Genomic DNA, 25,729 nt, shown 5'->3' on the forward strand with positions numbered 1-25,729 from the left:
GAAGGATCCTTTTAACCTCTGAAATAGTAATAATAATAATCATTCTTAACTCAAGGGGTGCCCAAGAGTCCAAAAGCTGCATAAAAAAAAACAACTGAATTGAATTAAAAAGCTGACATAATGTGTCACTCATAACTCAAATGCACCTTTTTTTTTAAATGAAAGATTTTTGCAACCAGACATTTTTAGGATAAACACAGACCACATCTGACTGGTAGGTCTATGAGGACAGTTCCTGCAAATCAGGAAAATCAGCTTAAAGAGAGCATTGCAGTTACAGAAAAATCAGGTCCATGTGGCAGCTGTTCTTTGAGGCTAATTAGGATTGTGGATCTTTAAACCTGAACACAGATATTGTTTTTCAAATCTTGTTTCCAAGATTAAGAATTAACTTTCCACCACAGGTGAAACATTACACTGACTGAGAGACTTTCTTCAACAAAACTGACTCCTGACTTTAAATTTAACAAGTCCTGTGTGTGGAGATAAGTGACAATAATATTTTTTTTTTAAATTCTGCCTCTGTACACCACCACACTGGATTTTAAATTAAATAATGATAATAATAAACAATCACGTTGCATTACAACTTACACTATAGGAGGACAGCAACGTCCTTGGTACTAGAAAAAAAACTGCTGGTTGCCTGATAATTGCACGTAGTACTTTTGCTGTCAACAACAGAATGTAAGTAGTTGCAGCAATCAACATCCAACAGTCTCAGTCTCTCAGCAACCACTTGCAATTGCAAGGCAGTTGCGCAGGTTGTCTGTTAGGACCTGTTTCCAAACAGCTCCAGTCTGACTCACACTGGCTGCAATCACTCTCAGACAGACTGATTGCAAAGGTTTGTACACAATTGCTGTTTAATTTATGAGCACAGGCATATTGCAATCAATCAGTCAGTTCTGAATCTAAGAAGTGAATGTGAATTTCTGTGTATGTAGCCAGCAACAGATTTACCAATTTCCACTTAATCACAAACAGATTGCATGCAATTGACCGCTTAACCTCAAGTGACTGCAAGTGGTCGCAGACCTGGCCCCTATTCTTAAAGCAGCTATTTCAAAGGCAATGAGATCACAAGGTCATTGGAAGTTTTGGTTGTAGTGCGGTCTCCAATCACTGTTGGTCTCTACTGTGATCCGTACTTTCATCAGATCAGAATTAATTGGACAATTTATTGACATGTAGCTACATGGTCAGGTGAACACTGTTGGCGCTTTATTTTATGACAGATTAAGAAGAACTCCCACAAGATTGATTCTGTTCATCTGGCCGAAACGTTTTCAATGGGAGAAATGTTTTGTCACTCATCCAAGTGACTTCTTCAGTCTCAGCTGACTGCAGGTTTCCCCAATCTTGTAAACAGTACATTTGCACAATAACTGAAACCAGCCCACTGAATGAGCAATGGCCTGTGAGGTCAGTTCCTAGATCATTACTATGCTTTTCAGAGATGGTCTTTCCCTTTTCACGTAAATGGCCTCCTTGACTCCGCGCTCAAATTAGCGATCCTCTCTGTCCTCTGTGTACATCCTCATCATTGAAAGAGTGTCCACTGACCTGTAGATGTAAATAGACTGTGGAGTCCTGGCCTGACGAGATAGCTCTTCTGTGTTGTGCCATCCGCTTCGCCAGAAGTTGTTTGGTTTCCCTGATGTACAAGTCATGGCAATCCTCCTGGCACTTAACAGCGTACACTATATTACTCTGTTTGTGTCGGGGGGCCTGATCCTTGGGGTGAACCAATTTTTGGCGCAGCCTGTTTTGGGGTTTAAAAGCCACAGAGACTCTGTGTTTAGAAAAAAATGAGTCTCAGCTGTTGCGATATTCCTGACACATATGGGATCACTATGGATTTTTGCTTAGGCAGCAGTTGCCCTTCTCCCTGGATCAGCTGGAGGTTTCTTTAGGTGCCTACCCAGTTTTGACAAATGTCCAGCTGGGACAACCACATTTAATCAGGGCCTTCTTGTTGGGGAAACCTGCAGTCAGCTGAGACTGAAGAAGTCACTTGGATGAGTGACGAAGCGTTTCTCCCATTGAAAACGCTACATCCAGATGAACAGAATCAACCTTTTGGGATTTACGTACCTGGATGATTGAACATGCATCAAGACATTAAGAACTGTTGAACTTGCACTTGTTATCTTTTAACTAGAATTTTCAATATGAGCTCCAAACTTGATGCAAGTGAAATAAGCCATATTTAGACTAAAAAAAGCTAAATAAACCTTTAAACATTTGGTGTAGCCAACATAGTGCAACATTTTTGTGAAATCCACTGAATTAAAGCTGAGAGTTTGCACGCCCATCACATCTCAACTGGACTTAACTGTAAGGTTTGCAAGGCTATTGTACTAGTCTTGTGTCTTACTGACAGGCTTTAATTTGATAAGGGAAACCTCCATGCAAGATAATTACAGTAAAAGAATTTAAAATCCTTTGTGAAAACATAATCCCAGGACACAACTGAGTGCAATAATGGTGGTTTTTATTGCAAACAAAGGAACAAAATACAATCTATCAAACTTCCATCTCCGATTCATGTGAGACATCAATCACTCAAATGACAATGTACAAAATAATTGGTCAGAAACTCTCAAGAACAAATACAAAATGCAGTGAAAACAGGATCGCTGTCTATGTTATCATGAGACAAGCTCCTCGAACGCTCGAAAGATAAACTAATACTCCGAAAATTACAGGCCTCATACAAAAAATAAGATTCTTCAATAATAATAATAATAAAAAAAAGCCAGCATATTTACAGGACAATAATATTTTCTATGAATCTGGCTTGACTAAATTCCCAGTGAAACTTTGCTTATTGCAATTCTCTCAGTAACCAACTTGTTACATGTGTCCTTTTTTAAAACGTATAAGGCATGACAATCAACCTTTTGTCAACTCTAATGCTTTGATAACAGCAAATCTTAAATATGGAGATGAAATACATATTAAAGAACCAGTCAGTCCTCCTCTTTAATGATTTTAATAGTTTTAAGTTCCTAAGCTTGTGCATTGCTCAGCCCATTTAAGGCACCAACTATTCAGTAGGGGAATCCAGAACAAACTGTACACCAACATTTAAACCAAACCGAGAGAACAGCTAATCCTAAACTAAACCTAATCCCAATATGTACACGTATAGAAACATTTGTGATGAAAAATAAAAAGCAAATAGTTTCATTTACATGCAAACAACTACAAAAACAAACAAAGAAAACATTCATCACTCCAGCTCATTTTTGTCTTTCTGAGATGAAGCTGAGACTGAATAAGAAACTAAAGCAGACAGCTATGAATCATCGGCCATAGAAAAAAACGAAACAAAACGCACATGCAGACATGGACGTGCTATATATCAGAGAGCCCGGGCACTTCTGTCGCCGAGTGTGATGACGGGGGGAAAAAATAAAAGTTAATTAAAAAGCCTGAAGTCTGAGGCGAGGACTGCTCCTTGAATGTGGGCTGCAGTGGCAGATGTGTGGCGGGCGGGTGCGTGTGTTTTGGCGATGAGAGTGAGAGCGAGCTGAAGAGATTAAAGTAGTTTATTCTCAGCTTCTAAACCTTCAACCAAAGCTCTGGCATGAGAAATCAAGGGCAGAGAAATGGTTTTGGTTTTTTTAAGTGTGTCCAAAATCTATTAAACCTCACAATAATAAATACACCTGACCGCCTGTCCTGATCTGACTTTAATACATATTCACTGACTTTTCTCTAGCTACAAACACACAAACTGACTAAAGTGGGGCGTTTCCAAAAGGTTACGTTTTCCCATTCATGCGAGACTTAGCATAGGTCACTTTGATCAATGTATCATTCCTGAGGAAACAAATGGCTGAGGTCAAATCAAGCAGGAACAGATGAGATCACTGATGATGTCAACTTTTTAGCTTGAACTTAATATTGCTGAGGTTTGTTCCAATTTTTTTGTTGTTTGTAGGAAAAAAAAAAGAATATATATATATTTCCCTTGGGGAGCCATTGCAGAGACAGCTTTAACCTACATGGTTCTGATTTTTTCATTCGTGGATTAAGTTTCCTGTTTCCATGATCGCTGCGTATCCTCAGAGGAGCCAAACCCCAGCATTAGGGCCTGTACAGTAGTGACGTCAGCTGCTCACGACGTTTCCAAGCTACTCAAATAATCACACTTCAAACAAACACATCTAATCTGAAACTGAAGGATCAGTTTATTAGTACTCCTTCTCCATTTGTTGCTTATTTACAATAATGAATCACGACACTAGAGTGTCGAGCGGGAGCAGTGAAACTGTTGGTGGTTTATGGAGCCGCGTAATGTTAGATGATGACAGCCGTTACAGTCACATCTGGTATTTATAACACATTACTTTGAAGTGAAGTTTTAAAAAAAAACCCCTATTGGTGTTGGTCTTACCGACAGAAATCCGAGGATAGTGAGGAGGGAAAATGGAAAAGACAGCAACACAGCCTGTTATCATGGCTAAGTGGGGAAGGCCAAGGTCTGGGTGGCTTCTTTTGATGTTTGCTCACAACTGTAATAACAGAGTTGTGCTTTTCACTGCATGAATGTGACTGAATTAACACATTTCTCCACTGAGTAATATAAAGTTAATATCGAAGCAAATGTTTTAATTCTACTTAGGGTCTGCACTTTTTCTGGATTAGCCATTCAAAGTAGCTACATTCACTGATTATAGTTTTTTAATTAGTCTGCTATTACTGTGCCGCTAACCTAAACGTAAGGGCCTAAAGTGTCAAACATTTTCTACCGTCTCATATTGAAAGAAATTGTCTTCCAAAAAACCATGGCAGATAGCAATGACTGATTTTTTTCCATTAGCAGTTTTATCAGATCAGATCAGGTGTGTTGAGTTGAGCAGTTTAGTAGCCCCTTTTGCTTTGTACATAGCTGCTGTGACATCAAATCCATGGGTGTTTCCAAATCAACCAGGTCTGACATTTTACAAACAACAGCTATATAACAAAATTAAGTAATTGAAGCTGAAAGTAAAACTATATCCACAAAGCGTGACTGCGCTCAGGTTTTCCATTGTATAACAAAGTTTCAGGAGATGCAGCGAAATGACAAAAGCCACAGAAGAGCTGTGCATGGGGGCAGCGTCTCTATGTAACGTCAGCTTTTTTTCCTTTGGTACAATGCCTGTGTAATTCTCCCTTTTAAACACATGACTTTCCCTTTCACTTACAGACATACTTTGGAAAACAAAAAAACCCAAACAAAACAAAACCATGCAATATAATTTGCTAGAAATACTGATCGTGGTCATGATAAACAGCTCGCCTGTACGAAAAGGCTGTAAGCAATCATGAGATCCTTTTTTTTTTTAATGCCACAGAATTTAATGGGAGCAGAGTCAGTCAGGGCAATAAATACTTCACCGACAAGGGTTTGAACACCCGACATGTGACCTGCGACAAAGACAGGTAGCAAACACGAGAACGAAAAACCTCATTCACATCAGTTGAAACGTCACTGTACGCTGAAGCCTCTTAAACCTACACAGATAATATCACTGAGGCGCTCCAGCTTATTTGCAGCTCCTTGAAATGCCACAAAAGTGAAACGCAATCCATGTCCATGTCCTTAAGGTTTAAGTGGTTAAAATCAAGGCAGAGCAGTATTGTTCAAAGAGCTCATTGTGAGACTGAGCTGAGAAATGTTCCTTTATCCTTTAACTGAAATGACACGGCTTTTAATGATATTTAAATCTGTCATTTGTTAAATTATTCTCAGTCAGCTGTCCATTTCCCCCCCTCATTTGCTTGTTTCTTCAAACATACCACTCCCTGCGTGAAATCACAGATCCGTCCATGTGGGAGACATAGTCGCTGTCTGTACCATTGTCATAGCAGTCCTCCGGGAGATAGGGGGAGCCGTTGTTGACTATGGGGCTGTGCACAGGAGGCCCGCAGGGGTGCATGTTTTGGCTGTTGTAGTGATCTGGGTAGTAGTTTCCCTCCTTGAAGCCCCTGTTGGCATCTCCCCTGTTGATCCAGTCGTCCCTGTCTTTGCGCTCAGGTGTGTAGTCAGGGTAAATGATATCTCCACCCAATTTGGGTTTCAGATCCTGGCTGCCTTTGCTCGTTTTCTCCCCGTACACCTCTTGCAGCTCATGCGGCTGCAGCACGTCCAGCTGAGATTCCTTCTGCATGTCGGAGGGTCCCAAATACTGTTTGGTGTAGTAGTCCCCTCTGAAGGTTCGCCGTTGGTGCATATAGCAAGCCCCGCCAAGGATCAGCAAGAGGATCAGGAAGAGAACTCCTCCCACTGCCCCACCAACTATAGTACCCAGGCTGCTGTCGTGTAAGGACGCCAAGGTGGGGGAGGTGAACGGGGATCTCCGCTGGTCCACGGCAGTGCCGGTTCCAGGGGTGTCGTGCAGGACAGAGGCAGTGGTGCTGGGGGCTGCGGTGGTGGGGGGAGGATCTGCAGAGCAAATGTGATGAAATGATTTAAACCAGAGAGGAAAGAAAGCAGATGGAGAGACGAGTCATAAAACTGAAAGAAGGAAAGACTACACTTTATGTTCTGTAACAAAGCAAGTGCGAATGGTTTTTAGATCAATTTATACCAACACTGCACAGACACATGCCTCTCCTGAGAGAGAGAGAGAGCCTGCTGAAAGCTGTGCTGTAGAGCAAAACGGGGGGAAATGAGCAGGGCAGAAAGAGGTTAAGTGCTAAATGTCAATGTGTGCGTGAACATGACAGTGAGACGGAGAGGGATCGGAGGACGTGCACTCCTAAGCATCAGAGAAAGTGTGATTAGCTCTCCCCTCTTTTTTTTTCTCTAAACTCTGCTGTGGGGAAGTCATGTGAGAAGATGAAACACTGATCGATGTGAGGTTCCTGCATCTGATTTGCTCTCTGCTACAGCTGCAGAGGAAAGGGCTGCCTGGAGCTCAAGGTCGGGATAAGTGCTTCCATGATGACCTCCAGCTTCTGAAACGAAGAGCAGGCTGACACTCCTTGTCGATCAGTGCGCAGGCACATCAAAGGCCCGACTACAAAGCAATATGACTCGCACTAATATAAGGTCTGCATCACCAGGAGGTTCTTAAGTACTAGTTATCAAAATCTGAATCCCCATAGAGCTATAATGATTTCCATGATTTGGTAACTGAGTAAGAATCTAATTACCTACAATTACACACAGTGTGTGAGCCTGAAGGATCAGGAGTAAAGCAAAAGCAGGAGAGAGGAAAAGGAAGACAGATCAAGGTCGGAGAACCGATATACTGGCAATCGCTTCCTTCATCAGTCACCATCAATCCCACCCTGCAGCGGCACATTTTAACCCCACGCAGATTACGAGCGTCTGCAACTATGTAGCTGATCATTTGAGAGACGAGCGGCCAAAAACCACAAGGCTGCGTACGCAACTGGGAATGTGAAACAGCTACACCAAACAGCTCCGGGGAGGGTGGAGGGGTGTGGAGGAAATATCACTGAGCTCAACCCGACTATCTGTACAGGACAGAGAGGCAAGGGGCCGCATGTCCAAGTTGTAATATCTGACAAGAGAAGCAAGATAATTACTCAGTGCAAGTCCGTCTCGGACAGGATGTCAGCTGTGCTTTTGTTTGGAGCGGGACTCCAAACCAGGCCTGTACGCAGATGGAGCTTGACAGCCTTTTTTGGGACATCTCCAGCTCACTCCTTTCGACAGTGGGAAACCAAAAGGACTGCGTGTGTTAGAGGAATACGTGGCCAAAAGCAGCAGTAGCTTTGTTTGGAATAGGATTAAAAGAAGGAGAGGAGAAATGAAAATAAAAAGATGTAGAGTTCTCAGGATCCACACCCTGATGGCAGATGGGGGCAGTTCAGTGAGCTGCATGTTTTATGACAAGAATTTATATCAATGGATCAACAACATTCAACAAATCCAACTGCAGGGAAACCCCAGTATACAATTAAGAGGTTTTCACTACTTGATAGTCTCATTTCTGAAGTGCTCAATTAAACTAATTCGATCATAGTTTGTGCAACTGCTGCTGCTGCTGCAAAAAAAACCCTCCTAAATAACATATTTCATGGTGTACAAAAACAAACTTGTGTGTATTGCAAATCTGCAAGCACAATTCATTAGGTCCTGCTGTGAAACTTGACCTCAAACAAAACACAGAGAAAGGCTACATGAGTGCGTACTCTGCTGAGCAAGCAGGGGTAAACACCCGCTTCCTTATCTGAAACATCTAATGTTGCCAAAGCCACAACACTGGAAATGTTTGGTACTGATACTCTATCTGCACCCCGTGCTCCTCTGTTGCCAGGAATGTGTGAAAGCGGATCAGGGCAGGGGCATTTATACGTATATAAAGACTTAGCTCTGCTAGAAGTGTTGATATGGGCCCCGATTTAAATAAGAATTTAATCCTACATGAGAAAAGCATGAAAAATGCAAAAAGGCAGTTATTCATTTTAGTTTCAGAGTAAGTAAGCTCTCAAGGTTTCCTGAGATCACATCAGGATTTTCACTCTAATCTGATTGCAGGGCCTAAGCTGAGCCCCTCTTGGGTTAATAAAATGGCTGTTTTGATTTATTTTTAGGGACCTTCCTGGCAACTAATTTACTAGTTGTGTAAATTAGTCTAACAACTTTTCTTGTGAAAACCCTGGAGATGGTTAAACAACAAAACCAAAAAAAAAAACGCAGCTAGAGAGCTGTTATGTAGCTAGAGAGAGAGAAAAGGGAGAAAAAATACCTTGTACCCAGATGTTCACAACCTGACTGCTGGTACCAATGTCATTCGTCACTTCGCAGTGATAGACTCCAGAGTCATTGCGCTCCAATGGGCGAGTGAAAGCAAGGCTATTGTTTGAGATCTCAACACCCTCAGGCATCAAGCCATCCAACCTGTACACAAATTAAACATGACAGACAGACATTTCAGCGTGCTGTACATCAGAGGAAAAACCCTGCAGGAATGAAAAAAAACCCATCACTACTTCATATTTAAGATAAATTATTTTCGATGTACAACTGAAAAAGGCTATTCAAGACTTGCGATGACATCACTGCGCTGCTGGTCCAGTTTTCCTGGTGCAACTATTATAAGATCACATGATAATCTGAGCTGCCTGCTCCGCCATCAGTTGAGAGGAAAAAGCTTTCTGCATGAACACAAGGTCTGGCCCAAAAGAGGTTGGCTGTCTAGACTTTACTGAGGCTGTCAGCCCAAATGAGAGCATAGTTCTTGTTTTCAAAGCAAGATGATGACAAAGAGCTGCCAATAGGCCAGCGTTGCTCTGATGCATGAACTGTTTGGAATCTTTTTATTTATAGCAGGGAGTCTTCCCGATGGGCGCAGCAGTGCATTCGACAGCTCCAGTGTCCAGGCCCGAAAGTTATGCTGGAGGTAATTTATAGACTGAGGCTTCTTCACTTCATTGCTTCACTGAGCTTTGTTTAAACCCAGTTTAGATATATGCAAATGAACCAAACAACAGCTGATCAGTCACGTAGTAATTGCTAATAAAGAGTCCCTTGAGCCTGGTACTGGACGAGCTATTGATCAACTAAGCAAACACACAAGTTTCACTGTACTTCCGTGTGAGTGAGATTTTACTTGATGACCCATAGAGAGTATTTACCCCTGGCTTCTATTATTTACATTCTTCAGTGGTGCAGATCATGAACATAAACTCCCGACTGCTTTAAGACAACGAAAGATTTTTCTCGGGTTTATGAGTTGACAAGGGCGTCACTTTTACAGCACTCAAACACTACTCAGCGCTGCAAAGGTTACAACAGCTGAGTCTAAGCAGTACCTGGCCTTGAATTCCTTAAGTCCAAATTTAGATCTATAGCTGGTGGTGCTGTGCAAACAAGATAACTCAGATGAAATGATTAATGCATTCTGTTTTGCAATAATGCTCTTGGATTGCCTTCAGCACTTTCTTTTCCAAATTAATCCCCTGCCTGGGTACTGCAGATTTAGTTTATTCCACATTTAGTCAGTTTATCCATTTGAATTACAACTGAAAAAACTTGCAAGCTTTTCACAGTTTGCAAGTAATTGTGTTAATTATTGAGCTATTTGATTGACCAATATAGTAATATGTGTGAGAGATAGAATGCATTTTTTATATTTCACATATCAGAGACTGTTGAGGCATACTGACCTGGTCCATGTGAACTGACGCGCAGCTGGGTTGGCCTTGGCTTCACAGGTTAATTTCACATTTGCTTGGCCAGCGTACCAATTTTTGCAAATTCCCATGATCGATACTGCTGGTGCAACTGTAAAACAAAATACAATAAAAAAGCTTTAAAAATCATAATTTTACTGTACTTTTTTAACATCCTCCTGCAGTCGGGTTGGTCACACTGACCATCATTTTTTTTTCTTTTTCAAGTTAAAAGACTTGGACTTCACAATCAGTCATTGTGATCCCTGCAGCTTGATGACAAATGAGCTTTTCCGGAGGAAACAAAGCACGTATTATAAAGCACAGCAGCAAGCGACGACAAAGAAAAGGCTTTGCAGGACTGTAACAGGGCACAGGATCTGTTGGTGAAAGCGAGCCAAGCGAACAAACAAACGATCCTGGGTTGGTGGAAAGTTCGAAAATGACAGACTCAGACAGCAGATGAACTGCAGCTAATAATACACTCTACTGCGTCGCCACGACAAAGGGGGAAAAAAAAAAATCAAGGAAGACAGGAGGATGCCTAAATGAAGCCCAACACATGCCACTGTAATAAAACATGGCAAACACTGTCTTAGATATCCAATTTTTCATTTTGATTTCTCTGGAGGATAAATGAGGAACTCATTATTGCGCACAAGAAGATGTCTTGGCCCACAATGTCCGCTGACCCTTTTCACACGTATCAACGTTGAAATTGTGCTTCTTTTGCACTTAGAATCCCTTGCCTCTGCACTTGGTGTGATTTATTGAGCTGGGAAGCTCCTTTCTTCCCATATTAACCTTGATTTTTCTGCGTCTCCATCCGCTGCCCCCAGCAGCCCGAGTCTGCTACTTGAATTCCTGCTGAGGCCTGATCAATATTTCATAAAACACCTTCATTAGCCTGCACTCACACAGTCCAAACACAGAGTAACGTTACTGCTCGCCAAGGAAGTATGCATCAATGATTAGAACATTAAGACGACTCCTAAATTGCTCTTTATGGGCGAGGACGAAACATTTACTGAGCATGCTCATTGTAAATCAAGGCAGCAGCACGGGTTAATACTGCTAAAATACACTGGATGTTTTAGGGCTAAAAATATAGTGTTATAATAATGATGATTATTTTGTTCTATATTGTAAAAGCATTTCAGTGCAGTGGCTGCAGGATTATATTTGATATTTTTACCTCTACATACATTTTCAGCTGTGTTTGAGACTTTTTTTGTTGACGATTGATAATTTTCTTTATCTGTATTAGCTGCCTCAGTGTTGACATTAAAAACAAGGGTGCAAAGATTTGATATTTGCATGCCAGATCAAAGTGGTAGATGTATCATAGTATCAGCAACTAGTGTGAGAGATAACATAGCATGAAGGAAACTATCAGCACTTTGGAGGGATTTCACACAGCTACGCCAGCAGCTTTTCTTTGTGTGTTGGGAGAAATTTTTTGTACCTAACTGAAATGTATGGTTATGTGAGTTGACACAACAGTGTTTTAACGCCTCTTCCTCATACTTTAAAACTTATTATGTTCAGTGATAGAGAAATTACACAAGGAGGACATTAGCTGAGTGTAATGTTTGTTCAGTAGATTTTATCGCTTTTATGGTAACATAATGTGTAGTACACAACTTTATTAATGTTATTTCACTTCAGCTGAGTCTTGGAAGCTCATGACATGTGTATGGTTTTGTGGCTGTAAATGGAGCAGCCTAAACATTCTCTCAGAGCTAAAACAAGACTGTGATAATGTGCTTTAAATTTACCTTGAGCCTGTTTTTATCTATTATTTTACTAATTAATACCGAATCAGTACATTTTATTAACTGCTACATTTTTTTTTACAAAGTTAGAAAAGCAATGTTAATTTAAGCCCGCAAGGATGATTCCTAGGCTCTTCCTCAGCAGGAATACAGCCTATTAATTTAACACTGGCATCAGAGCCACACTCTGTATCTGCAGTTAGCCAAAACCAAGGTATCTATATTCTATTGGAAGGAGGTCTTATGTTTCATTACTTACACTGCACATTTAGCATGTAGGGTATGCGAAACTCTGTCTGCAGGGCTGGGTGTCTCACCACACAGGTGAGTGTCTTCCCCTGGGCGGAGCTCTGTGGCTGCCACATGTAGTGCACACGTACGGTGGTGATGCCGTTTGCCTCATTCTGACTCTGCTTCTCTGATCGCCCGTGCAGCTCCGTCTCCCAGAAGACCTTGGCTTCAGGAAGACCCCGCTCTGCAATGCAGGTGGCCACCAGTGACTCATTGCCACCGTCCAGCAGAGCTGTGGGGCCTGCGGACACGTACACTTTTGGCTCCACTGTGTAAAGGGAGGGCGAAGAGAAGGAGGAGGGGGAAGAAATGACAGAACGGGGGAAAGATTACAAAATGAATATCGATCCCGTTGTGAACAAATATGAATAAATAATGCCTGGAGGCTTCAGTGTACTTAACTGCCAAAAGAGCACAGATTGACTTCTTCCATTTCACCTATATGCTTTAAAAATTAATGAACCACGCTATTCAATTATATGTACACATTTCTGTGGAGACTTCTTTATTGCCGTGTGTCAAACATAAAGTATGTCTGAGTGAAGGTAATACTCTCCATTAGTCCTGTTCTGTGAAAAGTGCATCAATACCTGAAGCAGGCATGTGACTTTGAAGAAAAACACTGTGCAGCCAACACTGTGCTGTGTTTATATTTGACTTTGTTGTACTGGAAGACGAGGAGCTGAGTTACCGTACTCTTCACAGCACTTTAGAGGTGAAGTAATGTTACACCAGCTTCCTGAGAACGACTCAATGTTTAAACGCAACAAGGATTTTCTCAACAGAGAAACAAAACAGATCCATGTGAGGGGGACGTGACTAGAATTCAACTCTCTACCTGTTGTGCAAAGCAGTAAAAACTGTTTGTCTTATTCTAATCTATCATAAAATAAACATATCACAAACCACTGCCTTATTCTTTGTGGTGCAGTGCACAATCTGAACCGTCTCCCCCCTAGCTGCCTCTTTAAATGAAGACTAACAGCTGTTCCACTTACTATAGTGGTGACAGTTTTAAAGGTGGTGCACGGGGGCACGCGCTGCAAGGCGAGGCCATCATCTTTAAGACACCCCAGCCAGGCAGGAGTTCCAACAACAAATTCAAATAACTACCGGCACCGCCTTTTTCCAAAAATAACCTGGCGTCTCCTGTCCCGGGGTGGGGACGCTGCTCTTAGTCCTCTACCTCACATTATTCACTCCCTCCTCCCTGCCCCTCCTTGCAGGCCTCTGACTATAAACAGTAGCAGCTCTGTGTTCGGACGCGAGCTGGATGAAGCATCAGAATACCTAAATCAGTCAGGGGTGTTAATTTGAAGTTGCTGTCAAAAAGGGAGGGGGACGCTTTGGATGAGTTGAAATCTGTTGGGGGAAAGGGTAACGATTTCCCTTCAGCAAACTGGCTGCTCTGGCCCTTTCCTGTCCACATATGCAGGCTAAACGCTGAGTGGAAACCTCTATAAAGAAAAGGTTTAACAGCATGGTCAATGGCCATGCACTTAAACACTTGGACATTTTTACGGTAAAATCTCGCATAAAAAATACAAATTGGAAATATTAACTGTTTGAAGCAGTAAATTGGGTATGGCAACAGACTGGAAAAAGCCATCTCTTTGCTGGGCTCCTTTCTCAAGAAGAGAGTTGCAATTTTGGCCATATGAAGAGTCAGAGGAGCTTTAACCTCTAAAGAGTTATCAGCAGGATGATTTATTAGTACACACTTACATCTTGCCAGTAAATTTAGTGTGTGTTTTGTCTAAAAGACAGCCAATTATTTTTTCACTAGTTTTCCTTTTGCCTTGCAAGTATCTGAAAACAATGGGTTATGTGTCAAAATTTCCTCCTTTGGTTCTTTCCTATTGTTTAATGTCGAGGACTTTTGGCTCACATAGCATAGCACATTTCCTGTTAAACTGTTTCTTAAAAGCTTTGGCCCTTTTTATGAGTCACTGTTGACACAAAGATAAAATAAAAGAACGTGAGAAAGCTAATACAATTATTGAGATTGTGCCTCACAATACTGATACTATTCACAGCAAGTTTTGCATCAAGATTGTGTGAGTTTTGAAATTAACCCCACGTCTGTTGCACCTGTTGATCATTATGAAGTTTGCCGTGACTTTGGTGCATTATTCATGGGCTTGAAAGTATCATTGATTTACTTTAGTCCACTTGAAAGGAACGAAAACGCAGTCGTCTGTCTTCGCATAAACCTCAGAGTATAAACAGGAATCAAAACTGGGAATCTTAAGTTAACTTACAAACTGAAGCTGAAACTAAAACAACTTTGATTTACACTGGATAACCAATATCATGTACACAATCGTATGCTGGATTAACAATAACGTTTTCTCCAGAAACCTTTGTTTTATTCAGAAATTCTTGTTTGCTGTCGTTGTTGTTCACATTGGAATTGTTACAGTGGGGCTGCATGATCAAAAGAGTGGCTGAGGAAACTGAAAAAGTCACCTCTAAACAAAGCAGAGATGAGGAAGGCACTCCTCTCTGAACCTGCTGACTTTTGCTGTTGTAATCGTGACATGCACTCTCACAGAAAAATATCCTGTGGGATAACCTGCATTCCACTTGACATGTATCATACTGCAAAGAATATACACCACACCCTAATTACATCTGAAATGTAAAGTAGGACTAAGCATGTGCTTTTGTGTTTGAGTGTGGATATATGCATCCATCAAAGACCCACCCACCCCCCAAAAAACAAAAACAAAATATGCATAAGAAGGTGTTCAGAGAAGACAGAAAGCTGTAACTGAACCCTGTGAGGTTCTAGACACCGTGGCTGTCACAGCAGCACTTAATGTACCACTCATTAGACATCAGAGTCTCCTTCAGTCTCTGGAGGGAGATGAGAACCTGCTGCTGCGTACACTGCAATCTCCTCCTCTCAGCACTGGCACCAATTTAGGGCTTGAAACATACGCTGACCACAGGGAAAGTTCAGTGTTTCTGCTCCTCTGGAAAGTGAGGCTACAGTGAGAAACTTCGATGTAAAGGAATATATGCTGCTTTCTATGTATGCTTTGTGTTTGGATAAAATAAGAACATAATAATGGGAATACCCATTAAAATGTAATACGCCTTTGTTTTGTTTATTTTATTTGGAAACTCAGAGGGGATCCACAGATAGTTTTCATTTTTAGTTTAGTGACCTGGAAAATAACCTTGCTTTGATTATCACTTAAGGACATAAGGGACAAATGGTTAAAGGAGAGAAAACTATCAACAATCATCACAGCCTTGAGGGAAAGAGGTGCAGACTGTAGTTGTAATCCAGCTTAGCAAAACGCAACTAAATGTCACGAGAGTCACCCTGTGTCACACCCTACAATTAAACTGTTGTTGCAAGCAACTAAGTTGCATTGAGCTGGGACACTCTGAACTTGCTGCATTATATTTATGTGCTTGCTGAATGAGAAGGTTTCCGTTTTGTGTCTTGCATGTAGGGCCTAAGTGACTTTACAGAGGACGCCATGGAAACTCTGTGAAACATTTTGATACAGTGTTGTGAATATAAAAACAGTTACATTGGCTTTTCTTTTAACGTAACAGTGGGGGGAGGGAGATAGGTGGGACCACACCAAAGCAGCCTTTATGCAGCTTCAGATTCCTGCAGGGATTTAAATGTACATGGCATGTGTCCAGGCTGTAATTTAAACGTTAGGTTGCTTCGGGGAGCCGTTGTTTCCTCCAGGGCAGACACTAAGTGCTTACCTAGGCTTTGCTTAATCACAACAAACAATGACCTTTATTAAAAAGTGAGATTTAAGGACAATATGAAGAAGCACTCAGTGAGGAAGTGAAGTGAGGAAGCAGTACTTTACCTAAAACATTAACATAAGTGGATGCTTGTGTATTGCCCAAAGGAAATGTAGCCACTTTGCAGGTGTAGGACCCGATATCCGTAAAGTCAACTCCTTCAAGGGTAATGGTGGCATCTCGTATTGAAGGGGAAACAAATGAGATGCGTTTTTCATATTGTAAAGAATATGAGGTTCCAAACTCGGGATTGAACACCGCCAGGGTAATAGTGCCTGAAGGAAGACGACGCTCCCAGGAGCTCTGTGTAAAGCTGAGGCTAGGACCCACTTCTATTCGGCAGCCCAGTGTGATGTTCTTTCCCAGCACTGCATTCACTTTTTCAGGAACAACTACCTGGTTACTGCTCACACCTGCTGAGAGAAAAAACAGAGATGGGATTCAGAAACACAAAAGACAGAGTTGCAGCTATAATTAAAATGGGAAGAATGAATTTCTCATGACAATGTCACTTCACTGGATTAAGAGATTTTTTTTAATTCTCTGGTGTGTAGCAGTGGAAGAAAATTGTCTGGGAAGTCACATAGATTCAATTTGCGTTTCCTCATCCAGTTTTTCAGTTGTAACAACACTGATATAGACGTGCTATCACCAGATGATATTAAATTTGAAAAACAGTCGCTGAGATGAGCTAATTCAGGATGATGTTTTCTGGAGGACTGTCAACTCTTGGAAACAGAACATCAGCATATACTCACAAGGCATGTGGGATCTAACTGCACCGCAATATAATTTATTTCCACTTATGTGAGATGTTGGACCAATTTTCTAATGTTAGCAGTGCGCACCAAATATAAAGGAGCAATATATTAGAATATTCTGAGTAGTTTTCCCATGGTTACACTAACAGCCATTTGTTTCATTCATGTTTCTTCCTGTGGTTGAAAAGCAGAACAAATATCTTCTGGGTTGCTCTTAACAAGCAACACACTCTCACCACAGGACACTCAGCCTGTCCCTTTTGCTAATTATCAGAGCACCTTTTAAACAAGCAAGAAAACAATTTACTGGAAGGAGATGAAACAAAGCAAGCCAGCGGATGGCTTCATTGCTTATTTTTATGAGGCCCTTAATTTGAATTAAGGCCCACCACAGTTTTTTTAATGCAACCCGTAAACTTGGCTTTGAACATTAATGGCCATCTGAATACTGTAGACAGAGAAACTAATACAGTACCACAGCAAAAAGTTACAGTTTGGTGAAATGAATGGTTGCGTCTTCACATTTGTATCATATCTGTATGTGTTAAAAGATTCATGTTGACAAAAAGATAGATTTGACAACCTTTTAAAACCTTTTAGAACCAATATCTATTAAAAGAGGCGTATGCTAGGATTAGCCTAGTTGTACGTCACAAATTCATAGATTAACTGTAGGACCGATAAGTGTGTGACCACTGCCTTATGCTGACGACACCATTTTCTTTCTTACAAAATAATAGAAATCAATACATTTTAAACTGACAAACTCTACAACAAACAAACAAACTAACAATATACTATTTATAAGCTATATTAAAAAAAACTAAACAAATAAGTTTTACAGAAGGAGCTTTCTCTGCATTTGTCTGTAATTGGTGTTGCTAATAATATGTAGTTACTGCATCTGCAAGTGTGATAGAGTTCACCAGGCTCTAGCTAACGGTAATTTCAGAAATTGGTAGGCACAAGGCTCGTTGTGTGTCACAATGAGCCTCGTGCCTACCAACATTTTCTGTAAACATGCCTTAATCAGAAAATGACATAATCAGCACTACTTAACAGTCAGCTAAGTTTCATTTGCAGCTCAGCAGGCAAATGATAGGAGTCAATGGTTAGGCACATTGTATACAAGCGTTGTACTGATGGGTGCCCCACACATTGTGCATTGTGCATGGATGGATCATGATAATACAATGGGTGCATGCAAAAATCCTATGCTGCCCCAAAGGTGAACACATCAGCCTATGGAGTACAGAGTAAATGTGCCAACCCTACTGTGTACAGATCCATATGGAAAAGATATATATAAATCTTATAAAGTTTGTATCTGTCTTGTGTGAAACTTGTATGAAAAGCATACAAGAGTGAAAACAGATATAAGATCCCTTGAAAAATTATATAATGAAACTTGTATGTTTTGGATACTAAAACAATATATGAAAGTAATGAGAAAGTGGCCACTTTCATGAGTAAATCATATAAGTTTTTACTATTTCTTTTCCATATGGGGAACTACAAACCAAAACAAAGAAATCCTCTTTCTCCTTTTTGAATTGAGAATTGATCAAACAATGACACCAACAATCAGAACTGGATATTGTTATTGCCAAAGATTCTCATCCTTATCAATTTACAGATCACTGCTGACAGGCATACGGCTGTGTTTAAACAAAACAAACAAAAACATCTAGTTTGGCGGGAATGAATACTGTATCTTGGAAAGGTAACCTGAAATAAATCTTAAATTGCAGGTTTCTGGCTAGTGCTCTAAATGGAAAAAATCCTTCCTGTTTTTTTTTTCTAGAACAATCACACCAATGAGTCATTGATTGATGCACGTTTACTCATTTTTCACAGTCATACAAGGACTTACCGCCCTGCTTCAGGCTGAATAACAGAAAACATCCACCTTAGACTTTGTGAAAATGTTGCATACATAAAGCATAAAAAGGTGATTTTATTCAAAATAATCAAACAGTATTTCTTGGGTTACTTGACATGCTTGCAGAGTAAGTTATATTTGGGAGCCATAAAGTTCCACTTTGTCCGTTGTCTCGGATGTGTATGGAGTAAAGCTTATAAAAGCGGTCCACTGGCTGGTATTTTGAGTTGCTGGCATGAATGTGAGCGGTAAGCCACAGCAATGCTATCTTGGTTTGTGAGGAATACAGCCAATGAGGCTGAGGCTCCCCGTGCTCCATTACGTCCCCTGTAATTTCAGTGACTACACACATACACACATAGACAAACACACACCGAGTTTCTCTCTTCCAAAATAAGAAATAAGTGTGTGACCATGTGTGAGAGGCGGGCATTTAGTTTGAATGGCTGCTCAGTCTTAAATGTATGTTGCATTATGTTGTGAAGGTTTGTGCTGTAATATCACATTTGGGCTTTCCTGAGTTTTTTTCCTTCTTCCTCACACACATTTACTAACCTTTCTGGTTGTGTGCAGACTGATCCAACACAGCTCTGCACTGCATCTAAACTTTTAACCTGAATTGTTTAGTCCAGATGGCCTTATTTGCCATCTGCTTGAAATTGACATTTTGAAAAGTCACTCTGGTTCATTATTTCATTTCCCCACAAAAATTTAAATGTCCACACCTTTTCCTCACATTTGAATCATGGCCTGGTCTAAAGAAGAAGAAGAAGAAGAAGAAGAAGAAGAAGAAGAAGAAGAAGCAGCAGCAGCAGAAGAAGAAGAAGAAGAAGAAGAAGAAGAAGAAGAAGAAGAAAGAAGAAGAAGAAGAAGAAGAAGAAGAAGAAGAAGAAGAAGAAGAAGACAGTCTGAGTCCTATAATGTGCTTTGCAGTGCATTTGTTGCCCTGTGTTTGCATTATTTCTATAGGAGTCCTCTGGGTGCACTGGTGTGGGGGAGAATCAGGGTCAGAGCCACATTCTCCACTCCACAGTCATCTGAGCCATCACAACAGCTGTTTTTTTTTTGTCACCTTACTAGTGCAACTCATTTGTTTGGCTTGACGAAAGAAAAGAAGACAAACGCTTGACAGAGAGATCAAGACCTACAACGTATCTATGACAGAAACAAGAATGTAGATGGCAGGCTGATAAAACCCCCTCCTGCAGCACACTTACATACTTGGCATGCGTGACATTGTACTGATGTATGCAGACACGTGTCTTTAACCCAACTTCTCTTCAACATGCTCCACATTCTGCTGCTACCTGACACGACACCCCAACTGCTACTGTAGGTAGTTTGTCTGACTCGTGTCAGTTTTCAGGCCAGTCAAAGCACACAAAGAAACTAAACTCCATCTATGCCATGCTCTGTTTGTTTTGCAGTAGGCATTTGAAAATAAGAGGGAACGGGGTGGTGGTGGCAGTGTGTGTGTGTGTGTGTGTGTGTGGGGGGGGGTGTTTAAAGAGGACTCCACCCTTACCATTAGGGGAGTAGAGACAGATGGCCTCTGCATGGGATACCTACAGCCAGGAGGAGAGTGGGGAAACTTGGCACTGCTAGCTGCAACCATGAAAAACACAACCAATGCTCACAAACTAGAGCGCTGTGATATATCGTCTAAAATACCGCAGGCAACTGAAATGTAAGCAATGTGTTAAACAACAGTGTCATACAGTTTAAATCAAGAAAATAGAATGCAGAGCTGAGGCACAGCTCAGATGTGTCACTAAGTTTATTATTGGTTATCCATCTAAAAAGTACGGCTTATGAAATAAACATACAAACAAAACTTATCATGCCGTCCAACTTTATATGTTGTCACTGTTTTTGACGCTTTATAATCCAGTTGGTCCAGTTTAAATGTGACACCTTAGCCTGCAGATCACAAAGAACACCCTGACCTGCAAAACCTAACTTGGCCAAAGAGAAACAGACTGCACTTTTGCCCCCTTTTCTCTTCAGAAACCCGAGGAAAGAATGAACTCATGGGAAGAGTATGCTTGCTCTTTGAAGAAATGCCTCATATTTGTTTCTTTCCCTGCTGACATCACTAATTGCGACAAGCTGCTCGGAAGACGCGATGGTAAATCAAAACCTTCCTTTTTGCCTGGCAACACTCAAACAGTCCAAGTCGGCCACTAGACGAGCCAAAATCCCCACCTATCAGAGACCTGACCCAGCTTCAGCCTTGACCTCCCCTGAGGAAGCAGTCTCGTGGCTTGAGATCCTCCCAATGAACCCTGCAGTCCGTTTCAGAGCAGTGTGAAACAAGAGGGATCCACAGCCAGCAACATTCATGAGCAGCAACAAAACAGACAATATGTCAGGTTCATGTAGACAAACTCCATGCATAGATTATCGTGTCAAACAGCACTCATGAGGAACTGATCTGAAGACCTCACAGGAGAAGAATGCAGACATAGGATCTGTGCAAGAGGGAGTGTGGTTTAAGACTAAAAGCAAGAGGAAACTCTGAGTTGAGCAGAGAATGAATACAACACAAAGCAAGAAAATAGGGCAGCTATTCAGAAGAAGTTCAGCAGTGAACTAGACAGAAGAGTGAACAAACATCCTGATCTATGTCAGGTCATGGAAATGAATCTGAGCTGGGTCATTTTAACTTTTGACATGAGCTGATACTGGGTTTCTCTAAGTTGACATCTCACACTTATGATACTGATAAAGTAATGTTAGGCTGGCCTCCCCATTGCTTATTTTTAAAACTACTTTTTATTCCTTGGCTTACATCCCGGAGTGAGAGCTTAGATATTTAGTCTGCTGTATTGTCTCATGTATTTTCGCAATCCTGTAAATATATTTACTGGTGTGAGCGGGCATGTGTATGCATGTACTGTATCTCTTATTTTATTATTCATGTCCAGCACTTTGGTCAACGTTGTTTTAAATGTGCTTTGTTTATTCTATTCAACCTTTATTTATACAGGTAGTTTTATTAAAACTTCATGTTTCATTTACAAGAGAGACCTGTTTCAGACAAACATATTACAATTACAACAATAAAGGAAACAATAACATAGCTAAAAATTGTCTAATGTTTACATAGTTTATAAAGATAAAGGAAAATGGCAAAATGCAGTTTTATATACAGTCCAAAGACTGCGCATAAAAGATGGATGTTGCCATCTTAGTTTTTTAAGACAAGGCAATCTGAAGCTGAGCCTTTCCATCCTCACTTGGTTTTTTGAAAGTGAACACAACTGGTAATGTGGAGATCTGACTGAAACAAAGTTACACAGTGGGCCATCTTTTATCCTCCTTTTTGACTGCAATGGAGATCATGGAATACAAAATTCAGTAAGACTTGAAAGCAGTTACTGAGATCATTAACTCATCAGGAAAATATTTACTGAGGTCAGAGAGCAAGGAAGCTGAGTGTGGGTTTGTGCTGAGTTGCCTACTGTTGCTTGCTCCTTGCTATTAGTAGCATTTTCAGCTAAATATAGGGATGCAGTCATTTTCAGATTGTTCTGTTTTTAATTAACATTCAACACAGCATCAAACTTTAAGGCATGTTTAGAACTACACATGAAACATATCAATGGAAAACCCCCAGAATACCAGGTCTAAGAAAAAAAAAAAGAAGAGTGAAGAGACTTATCGAGGAAACCGAAGTTAAAATCAGTTTGGTTCATAAATTAAAACATGTCTGTGAAGCTGACTACACTCTAATAACATCACAGTAGATATCTGAAGCTGTTCTGAACAAAGTGGGCAAAATGATCATTCTGAAGGTAAAGGTTATCCCTGTCATGCTCCTCTCCAATTTGTTAGCCTACAGCTTGCTCCCTTTCCTGGTTCAGTGATTTTCAAGTGAGTGTAGGAGGTAGGCAGGTTGAAGGGCAGTGTTTCATTACTGTTTAATGAGTGCAGTAATTTATACTCCTTACAGGCACTCTCTCCCTCTCGTATAAGCCAACAGAATCATTGGCTTACTATTAAAACTTCCTTCCGATGATCAAGGTCACATTGTAAAAATGTTCATTAACATGCATTTGATAATTTCATTTGCACACACTGCCAATATCACACAAAACAGCAGGTCAGGATATAATTCAGAAAATAATTATCCGCTAATATCTAAGTGGACATGGGAATTTTTTTCGCAGACATTGTACCAGGTCCTCAATTTGAGAGACGTCTATGACTTTAAACACCGCTAACATAATAAAGTCAATTGGCAGTGCAGAACCATTTAGTATTGTTAGCTTCTAAAGTAGTAGCAAGGGAAAATAAATCATTAGACAATGCCTATATGCCAAACACAGGCCCCCACATCGTTTCTTCATTCTTGCGGCACCTATAACTCTTCCTTAATCAGTTAGAAACAGGATCGGCCGAGTGGCGCATTGGTGAATAGTATGCTTTTATTGTTAGAAGTGCCACTCCCCCCCTTCCTTCCGAGTATTATATCCTGTGAGGGTGTGAGTTTTTTTTTTCAGGGGACTAATTCATGACATAGACAAATACAGGCTGACAGGCCTTTAAAAAAGGGGGCAGGTCAGGCCTCTTTCACATGTCACTGTCCTCTTAAAAACCTCTTTCTCTTTGCTCCCCCATAGCAATGCAGACTTGTGTGTCCTTCACATCTGAGTCACATTTGATTAAAGATCGGAGCTTAGAAGAAAAAAGATCAATAATGTAGGCATACAGAGTGTCATGACAGAAAGCAAACTCTCATCAGAGTCAACTATAGCTGTGCCGTAGGACCTGTGAAGGGCATTGTGTTGCTTGGTACATAGTGGAAGACAAACATTCCTACAGTGTCCTGTCCTACTGTTTGGGATGTGTTATTGTTTGCTGTGGGGGTTTGCGGTATTTTAGTATGTGCGTGCAAATTTGCTAGATGACCCAAAGATGGGTGGAAATGTTATTTTTCCATGCATGTAGAAAAGAACAGAGAAGGCTATTTACAAAAGTCACAGCTGATCTAAGAAGGCAAAAAAGACATGTGGGTTAAATTAGAAAAAAAAATGCTTTCCATTTAAATCGGCCTATGTTTTTTATACAACTTCAGTATATTTAACAAATCCTTTGCTAGTTAAAGACCTTTAAAGTTCAATTGCATGGGTCACAACTTTGCACCTTTTAATTTGTGTTATCTTCTTCCAATATTCTTGCCACCAAATCAATTTTCACCCAATCCATATGTCACAATCTGAAGTAAAATCTTGTTTTAGTTTGTTTAGTTTAGTGTGATTTTCTCTACAACCAACTCCCCTAACCTGCATCAATAGCATGGGATACAACATAGTTTCACTACAAAACTACACCAATCTAATACCTATGATGTAGAGTAACATAAACAAGTTTTATTGAGTTTCAGAAGATTTAGTATAAATGATCTGATTCTGGGGGGATCAGATGGAAACTCTTCCGAGATTCAAATGATTTTGCATGGGATGAGGCACAATGAAGAAGAAGAATATGCCTTTGTGCTGTGAGAATAAGCAACTAAATTTTGAAGTTCTCTATTTTTAAATAGAGAGGCAACAATTTGAGTATTTCTTAATTAGAGCTTAAGTGTATGAAATCCCTGACAAGTAGGTGCTAACAGAGACCACTCTCACTATACAACACAGTGATGAAAATTACACTTAGGCTATAGGTCATCTCCTTCTAAATGGATTACTCAACAGATTAGTTTGAAAAGAAATAATACCTTCTGAAATCTGGTAAATTTTTAGGGGAGTTGAGTAATTGGAGTCTTTCAGCTGAACATATCATTACATCTTAAAAAAAACATTATTCAAGTGAATATATTTAGACTTAAAGAAAGGGAAAAGGTGCATCCCACTTGAGATCAAATTGGAATTATTTGGCCAACGGATCAAAATGAGTACGAAACGTCCTGTATAAACATTTCACAGCAATCCATTGCTTTAGTAACTGTTGACTCGGCTGGTCAGACATTGCACCGATAAAGTGTCTACAAAACAACAAGGTGTGCTTCATGGGTGGCTTAGTATCCGATTAACTAATCCCAGTAAATCATTCAATGCATTTGTTAAAATCCCAAACAGGCCAGGCAAGGACAGTATACTATGGCTACAAGGATAACCCTCCACTCCAGGCTCTGTGCTAATAAAAGAAGTTGGGTGAAAACAACAGCCTCCTAAACTATGTTAACCTTGCAATGACCTTAGAGGCACACTTTGTTTTTAGGTGCATGCTGTTGCCTCCACATTTACATGTCATTATTCTCTGAAAATTACTGTAATTTCCTGATGAAGAAATTAGGACAGAAATAGATCCCGCTCTTGTTGGGTGGTGGTGAGGGCTTTACAACGAAGAAAAAATGAGTTCTCTACTGATCACAGACTCCACTGCCCTTCGCTGAGTCTAAATGGGCTACTGTACTTTCATTAAGCCAATCAAACATAATGGAAACATACTTTCCCACAGCCCACAGAGGGAATTACAATGTTTTGCTTTCAAATGATTCTCATGAATGTCTAATTCTGGATTTCTTGCATGATGCCAATTTCTGTGAACAACCAGTATCTAAAATTATCATCTCCAAGGCCTATGAATGTCAAAAACAATGCTACTCAGTGGACATCATCTATGTATATACAAAGAGCTGTGTTCATTAACTCCAACAAAGATGGAAAAATAATAGTGGTGGGATATGAAAAATACTCAATTCTGATATTTTATCTTCTAATCAGCTAAACACTTAACTTGAATGTTGATTACAAGCACATTTAAATACATGTGTGGTTATGCTAATAAGCTTAAAATATTGATATGAAATGGATGAAAAGCAGAAGAAAGTGACTCTGAGTTGCTTGGACTACAAAAGCACTAGGTCAACTTCAGACTTCTTTTACTTTACAATTAGTCATTGGTGAGCCAGTCCAAACCACAACCTTGAAGCACATACAACATAAGCACAATGTCAAGATTATGACCAATGGCTGAGGGTGTCTACTGCACTCATATTTTCTGCTGCAAAAAGTTCCCCAAATAATAATTTCACATTATGATATTAATTTCAATATGAGTATGAAGCAAAATACTTCATGCTG

At 40.4% G+C, this 25,729-nt stretch overlaps 1 protein-coding gene across 2 annotated transcripts in view; it reads right to left on the minus strand.

Annotated features, from left to right (window-relative positions):
• Nucleotides 1-2,494: 2,494 nt before the first annotated feature.
• The window catches only part of nectin3a (nectin cell adhesion molecule 3a), a 33,574-nt gene continuing 10,339 nt past the window's right edge, over nucleotides 2,495-25,729 (minus strand). Inside the window, exons 2-6 of one of the 2 annotated variants that reach the window (XM_031759448.2) lie at nucleotides 16,058-16,405; nucleotides 12,181-12,480; nucleotides 10,141-10,258; nucleotides 8,721-8,872; nucleotides 2,495-6,442 (exon numbers count right to left, since the gene is read on the minus strand). In XM_031759448.2, the coding sequence (XP_031615308.2) occupies nucleotides 5,787-6,442; nucleotides 8,721-8,872; nucleotides 10,141-10,258; nucleotides 12,181-12,480; nucleotides 16,058-16,405 (1,574 nt within the window). In that variant the 3' untranslated portion in view covers nucleotides 2,495-5,786. Of the gene's footprint in view, nucleotides 6,443-8,720; nucleotides 8,873-10,140; nucleotides 10,259-12,180; nucleotides 12,481-16,057; nucleotides 16,409-25,729 lie in introns of both variants that reach the window. The other variant, XM_031759447.2, reaches the window with a different exon arrangement.

Source organism: Oreochromis aureus, linkage group 14, assembly GCF_013358895.1.
Source record: "Oreochromis aureus strain Israel breed Guangdong linkage group 14, ZZ_aureus, whole genome shotgun sequence".
In the NCBI taxonomy this organism is placed as follows: domain Eukaryota; kingdom Metazoa; phylum Chordata; class Actinopteri; order Cichliformes; family Cichlidae; genus Oreochromis; species Oreochromis aureus.